Raw genomic sequence first — 10263 nt, forward strand, 5'->3', positions numbered from 1 at the left:
TATACTAGAAATAAAAATATAAAGGGAAAATGGATTATAAACAAGAAAGACGAAATGAACAAATTTATCAAGATTACAAAAAGATGGATTTACTTAAGGCGTGGTGAAAGTTCACAAGACTAAAAGAGTTATCGTCAAAAACAATTTTCACGAGTTCCCCGGCAACGGCGCCAAAAACTTGATGCGTGCTAAGTAGTGTGCGTAGTTTGATCAAGCTTTAATATTTATAAGTCACTTAAGCACACACAACCGCAAGTGCACGGTTATATCGATGGTACTTAAGGTTCGTCCCAAGGGAATGGAATTTTGTTTCTAACAATATTTCTAAAAATCTAGTGAACTAAATCAAGATTCAAACTTTTGATTATCAAAGAGGATGGGAAAAACAAAGTTGGATTCAATATCAAAAGACGTTATGGGAATCGGTATGAACTTAATTCGATGAACAAGCACTAAGAATATGATTATGTGATTTATATGCATTCATGGTGGAACTTTAAACTCTAATCCAAGATCATCTTTCTCTCAAAAGATCAAATCTTCTTACTTAGATACTTCAAATTTTCTCATTTCTCAATGATGAAATATAAGTTCTAAGAGCATTACAAGTTCATGTTTAATCAATGTTCCTAGAGAATTCAAGATCATTTCTCAATGAATCATGACTTCTAGATGATAATCTTGTTCATAACATGCTTGGATTTCTCAATTCAAAACATGTTTATAGAATCATGATCAAGAATTAATTCAAGAACAAGCATTAAGACTCAAGATTTCAACACCATGAGCATATGAACACAATATCATCAATCAAGCACAAGCTTATTCATCAAACCAAATTCAACCTATCCCATAACAAGAGAACTACTCTAGAGCCATGAAATGATCAAGAGACATCATCAAATGATAAAAAAAAACATAAAGATAGAGAGAAGAGAAAGAGAAAGCTTCTCTAGATCTTCAAGGCTTGTTCTTCATGCTCCAAGCCTCCAAATCTTCTTCTACTCTTTGTTTTTGTGTTTCTTGTTGTTGTGTGATCAATGAGAGCAGATTAAGGGTCTATTTATAGGAGTTTCTGAAGGGCAAAAGTAGATGAAATGATGAAATTCGTAGTGGCATGTTAGGTGAGTTGTCTCCATGATGTAAGCCATGATGTCAGCAACCAGAATTTTGCTCAGATTGTAACTGCTCGATGAAGGGCCAAATCTCCACCAAAAATTACGATCTTGGTGTCTATGGAAAGCTCTTGATGTCTAGTTTACTGTGAAACAAACGGCGAAGCAATCCGAGCTCCCAATCGAAAGTTATGGAGGAGATAGTACACCCTTCTCATTTTGCTTTTCTGGATCCGAAGCGTGACTTGCAACTTTCGGCCACGATTCATGCTTTCTCTTTTCGATCGCAACTTTTCCAGATCATAACTACAATGAGTTGATGATCTTTTAAAATTGGAATCACGTCATTTGGACTTCAGATAAGAAAGTTATAGTCAAATTCGTCCAAACTGTCAAAACTGCCCATGAAACCGAGTTTGCTCCATTTTTGTTCCATTTTTGCCAAATGTTTCCAAAATAATTTTTGTCACCTACAAAATATGAAACACACCAAAAACAAACCAAAATATTCCTAATCTAAATATGAAAGCATGAGAATAACATGATAATTATATGCAAGTTAATACGACAAGATTCGTGCGATCACGGATGAATATAATATTAACAAATATAAAAGTTCAAGTGATGCGTATGATGCCTATGACGAACCATTGCCATATACTATGAAATTAGGATTAAGACTTGCATTTTTCCATACTAGATCATTATTCCTACTGTTATTTGATTTACAAAATGATTTTGACAAGAGTAACGATATATTTAGTCACAAAGAATGTTGTATTGCTTTTATTAAAAAGTCTAACCGTTTCTTTAAAGTGTGGCAGAATCGAAAGGATTATGATCATTCAAATAAGAGAGAAACTCTTACTTTTCTCTTATTAACCGATGCTCCTAACACTCGTGAGATGATAAGAGAGAACACAACAAAGTTTTTACCCAAAGAAGTGTACAAAGACGCTTCAAATGATGGGGAAGTGAAAACCATTTGCTGTGGAATCAAAGGTAAGTCTTTGTACTCATTCGAATATAAAACTTACGTTAATTTTATTGGTTTGCAGGATTCAAACACAAAGGAACCACTTTGGAAAATATTGGAACAATTTATCAAGAAAAACCATGGATGCTATGACAAGATGGATGCTCAAAGAACATGTTCATTGTTGTCAAACAATGGCGGAATTGGAAAAGCACAAAAAAAAAAGGTTCAAGTAATTCCTGCTTTCAAGATTGATTTTTCGATTCTCTACAAATCATTTTGAGGGGGAATGTTGAAGTGTATGATATGTTGAAGTGTATGATGACATGATGGATGGCCTAATTTGTGGTGATACACAAGCTGATCTGGTGGACGTAATTTCATGCCAACGTTTATTTATTTTCTTTATTTGTATTATAGAGATTTCCTTTATTTGTAATTAGATATTTTCCTTTTCTTTATTTCTAGACCTTCTATATATTTTGTACAATATTTTGTAAATGTATCAAGAGAGAGTAATTTTTCCATTCTCATTGTCTTATTCTTCTTTTTCGGTACTATACTCACCGAGATAGGTTTTGCATTTCTCTTCCACTTAAACGATTATAAACTCTCATATCACAAAAGTTTACACATCTGAATTGGATAAATATATCTGCATAACTAGAAAAACCGGATGCGAAAAAATATCTCATTTTCTTCCGTGACATTCTTCTCCACTTAAAATCCCAACATCCTTGTCGTGTCTAAATCGTGGCCATTGTTTTGATAGGTTAGGCGTTATGGGAATGAGCATCTATAGCTATATTTCCCCGTTCTGGTGCGTGAAACTTATCCTTTTGTCGGACCTTGGCGTGGTGCGGAAGGTCAACTTGGGACAAGGGTTCGGCCGATCCTAGAGATGGTGCATTGGAATCCGTCCGAGTGTCGAACTCTACTTCCGTCTTCTAGTAAGCCAAGACCAACTGGTATAAACCGGAAGGTTAATTAATAAGAATTTTCAATGGGATGATCATCTAGCTATCATGGCTATTGGAGTTGTTGATAGAAAATCTGAAGCCATTATTCAAACTCTAATATCTCTTAGAACATCAAGGTCTTGCTGTGTTACTCACACGACAAGATTTTTTGCACAAGGACAACTTGTGAATTTTTCTTTTCGATATTTGATTTTGTACATACGATTTATAGGTGATGTTATATATAATCATGTAGATGATAAGATGAAAGATGAAATGACTTTATTGCAATCTTTTAAATCTTTTTATTTATATATACTAGATAAAAACTTGTACAATAGGCCGGATTATTCATTTATATTAATTATCTTGTTAGATAAGTTTTATTACATATAAATATAGTAAAAAAATATTATAAATTTGTTGTTTGATATATGAAAAATATAATTTTAAAAATATTGGGGAGAATATAATATTAACTGATTTAAAAAAATTGTTTTTTTTTTGCTTCCTTTATTATTTATTTTATTAATAAAATGATATAAATTATTTGTTTGACGAAATAAAAATATATCATTAGTTTATTTTATAATATAAAATTATATTTTCTAAATATATTTATATTTTATTATAATTTTTTCATAATTATAGTATTTTTTTGACATTTTATAAATAAATCTCATATTAAATAACAATATGTTTTATTAAAAATAACTATATATTATGAAAAAAATTCCTTTCATTTTATTTTTGTTTTTGATTACTCATGTTCATCATTTTTATAATTATATTTTCTAATTTATCAACTACTATTTATAAATAAATTTTATTTAAAATTATTATATTTATTTTTTTCTTATCATTTCATTTTAGATTACTCATTTATTATAATAATTTTTTATTTAATTTTTATCAATTCATTTTATATTTATCATTTAATAACTTATCATTTAATTCTATAATAATTATATACATGATTCTATAAAATATATCACTTGTAAATATACATAATATTTAATTTAATAAATATATTTACTCCGTTTATCCAAAATACTCTTATTTATTATATTGTAATTATTATCTAAATATTTAAGTATTATTAATCGTTGATAAATTTAGAAAAAAATTTAAAATTATATGAAAATTTTCAACACGTTAATTATTTTGAAACAAAAAAATTGTTCCAAAACGTAATTTAATATGAAATAGAGGGAGTATCAATTATTCCGGTATTTTTATTTAAAAAAATTATAATTTTTTTTAATTCAATATACGACCATTACGTCATTAAATGTAAATACATGCGCATATTAATAGATACAGGGATAAAATATTCACTTAGAATGTCGAACAACTGATCTTGTAGCTAAATTAGCACAGCATTATCCAGTCTTGTCACATCATTATATGGCGTCAGCAATTTTTTAAAAATAAAAGTTTTAAAAACATATATTACATATATAGATACACATAAATGTGTATGCATATATATATGTATGTTTTTTTTCCTTTTTTTAAAATGTTAACATGGCATATGATGATATTTATGGTCAGTGTTTCTCACGTTCCAAATCAAATTCTACCGTCAGAATCCGTTAACATTTAAAAATATTAACAGCAGTTTATTCACAGTAAAAATTAATATTTCTATAAAATTAGAATATTTAGTATATTTATTTGTTAACTACAAAATCATTTATTTGTGTTTGCAGTTTCATGTATCTTTAAGGATTTTGTTTCTAAAATCTTTTGAGAAGATTATTGTTTTGGAAAAGGAAAAGAATGAAATATAAAAATAAAAGTGAAGTGGGAATCCGGATTTAACTTCAACCTTTCATTCCGAGAATTTGTTTTTTTAGAATATAAAAAATATCGTGTGTATAAATTAAAATTTTTGAAATATTTAGATTGGAATTTCTAAATTTTCAAATGTTCTGTCGTATTCATCCTTGTTGACAATATTCAACAATCCTATTATTGTCCACGAGATATAATAATTCAATTATATATATTTTTTATAAACTACAATTTGACAACAAAAATAAATGTGAACTACTTCCACATAATATTGCAATCAATTCTAATACTTTTGTTACTGGTTATGTGATTTCTTTGATTTTTTTTTTGATAAATCATTTTTGGAATTACTTCCAAATAAAGTCGAAATCAAATAAAATTGCAAAGTAACTACATTTTTCTCTTGCTGGTTTTGGATAGAAAATACTAAATCTTCTACTTTTTAAATTGGATATTTTTTTCTCTATCAGATGTAAACAGCCTGAAGTTATTTACATGAATCTAGGGATCAGATATATTAAAAAAAAATACCCTTTTTAGTATTATTTTTATTTTGAAAATGTGATAATTTATAAAATAAAACTTCAAATTGGGATTGTAAAACTAGACAAACTGTATAACCTTTTGAAACATACAAGTAAATCGCGACATAAATTCACCCTGGATTCAAACCCAATGGGGAGGGGCATTCACCTGGACTTTCCCTATCCTCTGAAAGGTGTAGTCCGGCCAAAGGTCCGGTGAACTTCCGGATTATCAAAAAAAAGTTGCGACATGAAAAATCAGATTTCATATTTTGGCATTGAAAATCTAATAAATAAGAGGCTACAAAATTATTTGATAGTCTGTCAATTACATGTAAAATACCCTCTTCCACATGAAAGTAGGTCCACGTTATTCTACTATTTTCTCACACATTATTACACTATTTTTCAATTAAAGGTAATAAGTTAACTTCTAATATATTCCACAATACCACATCCTTTAAGATACTAATCTTGAAATGTTATGAATGCTTTGATGCAAGGAGAAGAAAATGGGTAATAGATATTGAAACAGACAGGTTTCCTACACATTTTAATGATCCATGCTTTAACAAAAACGCAGCCATTATAGTTGGAATGAAGCTCTGAATGAAAAATGCAGTAATGCCAAAGATCTAAGCACCTGACCAGAACTCATTCCTCTTGAACACAGCCTTCGAATTTAACCTATGAAGATCTTCCATCCTCAACTTGCCCTCGTGCGCATCCATGACCTGAGGGACTCGATCTTCATAACGGGTAACGAATTTCTCTACAAATTTTGTTTCGGGCAACTTCAGTAACCACATAACCGAACTGATTTCCCCTTCCTTCACCTCTCCCTGGCTTGCCAACAGATAAAGAACCATGAGCCGGGGAATTATTCTCTTCTCTAGGCTCAACAACAAAATATGTGGTGCCATTATCACCTTGTTTAGACTCCAGTGCATACCCTTGAGGAAGAAGTTCATTTTCGCTCTCGTGTTCTCTTCTTTGAACATCATGATTGCTGGTTCTTTCTTGAACCCTACCAAGATCTCTGAATCGGACAAGCCATAGCTCCTCAAAAGATTCATTTTCCCTTCCCAAGCAGATTTACTGCACAGTCCGATTGCTCCAACCGCAATACCAAATGAGGGTTCCCTGGGTTCAAACCCCATTTCTTTGACCATGGCTAAGGCTTCATCGAACCTTGATGGTTGTGGAGCAAATGCTTTAAGTTGGGGAATCATCAACCTGGCAATCCTCTTTTTGGGAACCCCGGCATCTTGCAACTTCTTCATATTCAGGTCAATGGACTTAGCAGTGCAGGAGCGGAACACGAATGGGTAGTTTCTGACAGCTCGAGCTGCATTCCCCTTGCTACCAGTCACATCCTCCAGCAAATCAAATATAGGTATCATGATATTCTCCACACTGTGGGTCAGTATCCATGGTTCCTCTGAAACTATTCTCAGAAATTCAGGTTTTGATATATCTTTCGAAAACAGAAAGTCCATTTTTGGCCTCAGGGTTTTCTCAGGATCTAAGATAAGGATACCTGGATATCGAGAAACAACAGATTTGATCTGATATTCAGAGAAACCATTATCTTTGAGGAATTTCAATACATATTCTTTCTCGTTTGACGACTGCAAACGCTCAACATCAGGCTCAGGAGCACTACCAGTCAAACTAGAGATGTTAAACGAAGATTCTCGGCTGTTGTCCTGAGCTGAAATCAGAGTAGACAAAAATCTCAGCCGTTCCAAACTCGATACAGAAGAAAACTGCGGCCGTGTATACTCTGGAATCTTAACCAAGGCCAGCCATTTTGTTCTCCGAAGTGAGTAAATCATCTTCCGGAATTTCAAAATAGCTACAAGTATGACACTTTAGCTCAAAGAGAAAGCTCGCATACTCAAAATCAACAGAAGATTCAAGTGCCAAGATGGAGATGAGCATGCCCAAAGTCCAACTGAAACATAGGAATAGGCATTGTATACAAACGCATAAGCAACGGCAAATGATGCAGACGAGCATAGTGCGAGGAATCTAAATCACGAGCCCAAGCAAGATAAATTCGACCAGAAGGCCAAAACAAATTCATCATGGTCGACTGAAACGGGAAAAGATTCTACGGCACTAAACCCTAGAACTTTAGATTAATTAATAAAGACATGGTTTAGGAGATTTAAGCGAAGAAAACGATCAAACGCGTGAAATCTGAAGATCATGGAACAAATCTAGAGGGAGAAAGAACATGAACGAAGATCGAACCGAGCAACGGACTGTGGCAGAGACCTCGCCGAGATCGGATACCGACAGCGACGAGAACAGAGTCGAATGTGGGTTCAGTTACTGGGCCTGTGGTAAAGCCCATACGTACGGCCTATGCTTGTTTGTCTTACGACGAAATCACTCTTGATTTGGTAATACAAAGTGCATTTAGCAAGCACAGAGTAAGGCCCGTTTAGTTCAAGATTTTTTTTGTTTCTTTTTAACAGAAATTATTTTTTATCTTAATTTCTTACCTTCCGTAATTTTCAAATTTGTTTAGGTTAAATCTACAGATTTCATTCTTTAGATAAGATAATAAAACATTATACTTTTTTTTTCCAAAATCATATATAAATATCTCAATATCTCAACTATTTAAAATATATCAAATAAATATATAAACTTTCAATTTGATATGATTGATATCACAAATATTAACATATTTCAATTTGATATCCAACTTAAAATGTTTCCCATTGATACCTTAACTCGTTAAATCAATATCAATTCTCATTTTTTTTCTATGAAATATGAAAGATTTATGCAAACGAATTCTCAAAGATGGTATATATGGAACGTTTGCAAAATCAATGTCAATCCTACATTTAAATTCGAAAACCAAAAATTCTGTCATTAGTTTGGCTTGCAAAATCGAAACCCTAAACTCGATTATGAGAGGCTACTCACCCTAAGCTCGTGCAACGCCGCACTAGATGCTCGTGAGCCTTATCTCGTCGCTGTCAATCTTGTTCGACTCTCACCTCACGCACGCGACATTGCATCCTCTCAATCTCTCTCATCTTCCCCGAGTTACCCGCGAGTTCAATTTTCCTCGGGTTCTCTCATCTCCCCGAGTTACACGCGAGTTCAGTTTTGGTCGGATAGACCCCGTACTTGATCCTAGAATACAATTTCTCCTCGGTGAAGAACACAACCTTGTATCCATTAGTGGTTAGAATTCCGAATTTCGGATTTTCAAGATGAATACTTCGTACATTTATGGGGTTCGAATGCCGACAACGAGCTCTATTTTATGTTTTATCGATGTTGAAAACGAAATATTTTTTTGTAAGAATGATGTGTTATTAGATCACATGTTTTAGAAATATGCTACACAAATTTGTTTAAAAAAAGGTATAGAAAACCCCAAGATAAGGTACAATTTGAATTATGCATACTTTTTATAATGCATGAATTCGCATGGGATAGCAATGCATGTATATTGGGTTTCGTACACCCACCTAATTGTTCGTTTTTCTTCATATTCTCTAAACATTTTCATATATATATACACACACATATATATATATGTATATTGTATCGGAAATTTGCAAAACAAAAACGAGTTTTGCATAGAATTAACTTTTAATGTCGAAAGGTCTATACTGTCTTTCATTTTTCTAAATAATAACGAGAGTACCATTAAATTAAAAAAAAAAACATATTTTTTTTTCGGTATGAATGTGCTTTCTTATATTAACCGAAAAATATTGTTTACAAAATCAGCATGGCTGCATCCAATACCAACAGTACTCAGACTGTATTTTCTCTGCCCAACAATCAGTTAAAAACTAACTACGCAACAATATTCAGATAATAACCCCTAGTAATCAACTCCCAAACAGGTAATACCAATCCTGTAACATAATGTTACCAGTATCATACTTCCCCTTTTGAGTCGAGAGAAAGATATCACGAATCATGTTGTCGATGTGCATGCGCATCTCTTGTAATGTCCTTGTGCCAGCAAAAATTCTCGAGTTTCGTTCTCTCCAGATCTCGTATACTAACATCTGAATGATTAGGCGGACGATTAGATAACGGTTGCACGATCTGTCTGTTTTGCTATTCAACCAGGAAATGCAAAGCTGCAGATCTTTCGGAGGCGAGGTCCAGCACCTGGATGCGTAAAAGTTCCAAAGTGTCCAAGTATAAGGGCAGACAAAAAATAAGTGTGAATGACTTTCCTGAGCCTCTTCGCAGAGAATACATACACAATCCACTTGAATACCCTAATTTATCAGCCGATCTTTTATCGGTAGTCTTTGGTTTATGGCCTGCCAGAGAACAAGAGAGTGTCTCGGTATAGCAAGTTTAAACCAAACTAGATCATACCAGAGAACTTTCGGCCTCTGAATCCTTAGTTGTTTCCATATGGAAGACGATGAGAACAGGTTTTAAACTTCCCCACGTGGTCTCTCCATAGGTGTATATCTTCGCTTTTTTCCAGATGTGGTGGGTCGGTAGTAATAAGAGCCTGCTAGATTAGCTCCATACCTACCCCTCTCACTGGTGGGAGGTGCCAGTGACTCTCCGTCGTTGCGTCAATCACCTTAGCTGATTTCAGGATATGGGCGAGATTCGGTCCACATTCGCCGGAGATCATAAATAACGGACCTGAAGATACCCAATGATCATACCAAAACCAAGTACCCCTGCCATCCTCTACTTATTTCCGATGAAACTTCCTGACCGTGACCATGAGATGGATGAACTTATTAAAGTTCCATGAGTGATCTTTCTATACTATTGTTCATCAAAATCCGGAAAACTATGAAAAAGTAAAAGAAAAAAATAAAATATATATATATATATATATATATATATATATATATATATATATATATATATAT

At 32.9% G+C, this 10263-nt stretch overlaps 1 protein-coding gene across 2 annotated transcripts; it reads right to left on the minus strand.

Annotated features, from left to right (window-relative positions):
• Window positions 1-5874: 5874 nt before the first annotated feature.
• On the minus strand, window positions 5875-7709 carry LOC104809860. Of its 2 annotated transcripts, none has more exons than XM_010535954.2 (2): window positions 7631-7709; window positions 5875-7328 (listed from the first exon to the last, which is right to left on the minus strand). In XM_010535954.2, the coding sequence occupies exon 2, from the start codon at window positions 7207-7209 to the stop codon at window positions 6007-6009; it is 1203 nt and encodes a 400-aa protein (XP_010534256.1). In that variant the 5' UTR covers window positions 7210-7328; window positions 7631-7709; the 3' UTR covers window positions 5875-6006. The 2 variants fall into 2 exon arrangements, with proteins under 2 accessions (XP_010534256.1, XP_010534257.1); XM_010535955.1 differs by lacking the exon at window positions 7631-7709 and having other exon boundaries at window positions 5875-6213; window positions 6301-7624.
• Window positions 7710-10263: the final 2554 nt, after the last annotated feature.

Source organism: Tarenaya hassleriana, unplaced genomic scaffold, assembly GCF_000463585.1.
Source record: "Tarenaya hassleriana unplaced genomic scaffold, ASM46358v1 Cleome17, whole genome shotgun sequence".
NCBI lineage: Eukaryota > Viridiplantae > Streptophyta > Magnoliopsida > Brassicales > Cleomaceae > Tarenaya > Tarenaya hassleriana.

What these genes read in the sequence shown, in the direction of transcription:
- LOC104809860 (XM_010535954.2), bottom strand. Translation starts at nt 7,209, where the DNA reads ATGATTTACTCACTTCGGAGAACAAAATGGCTGGCCTTGGTTAAGATT.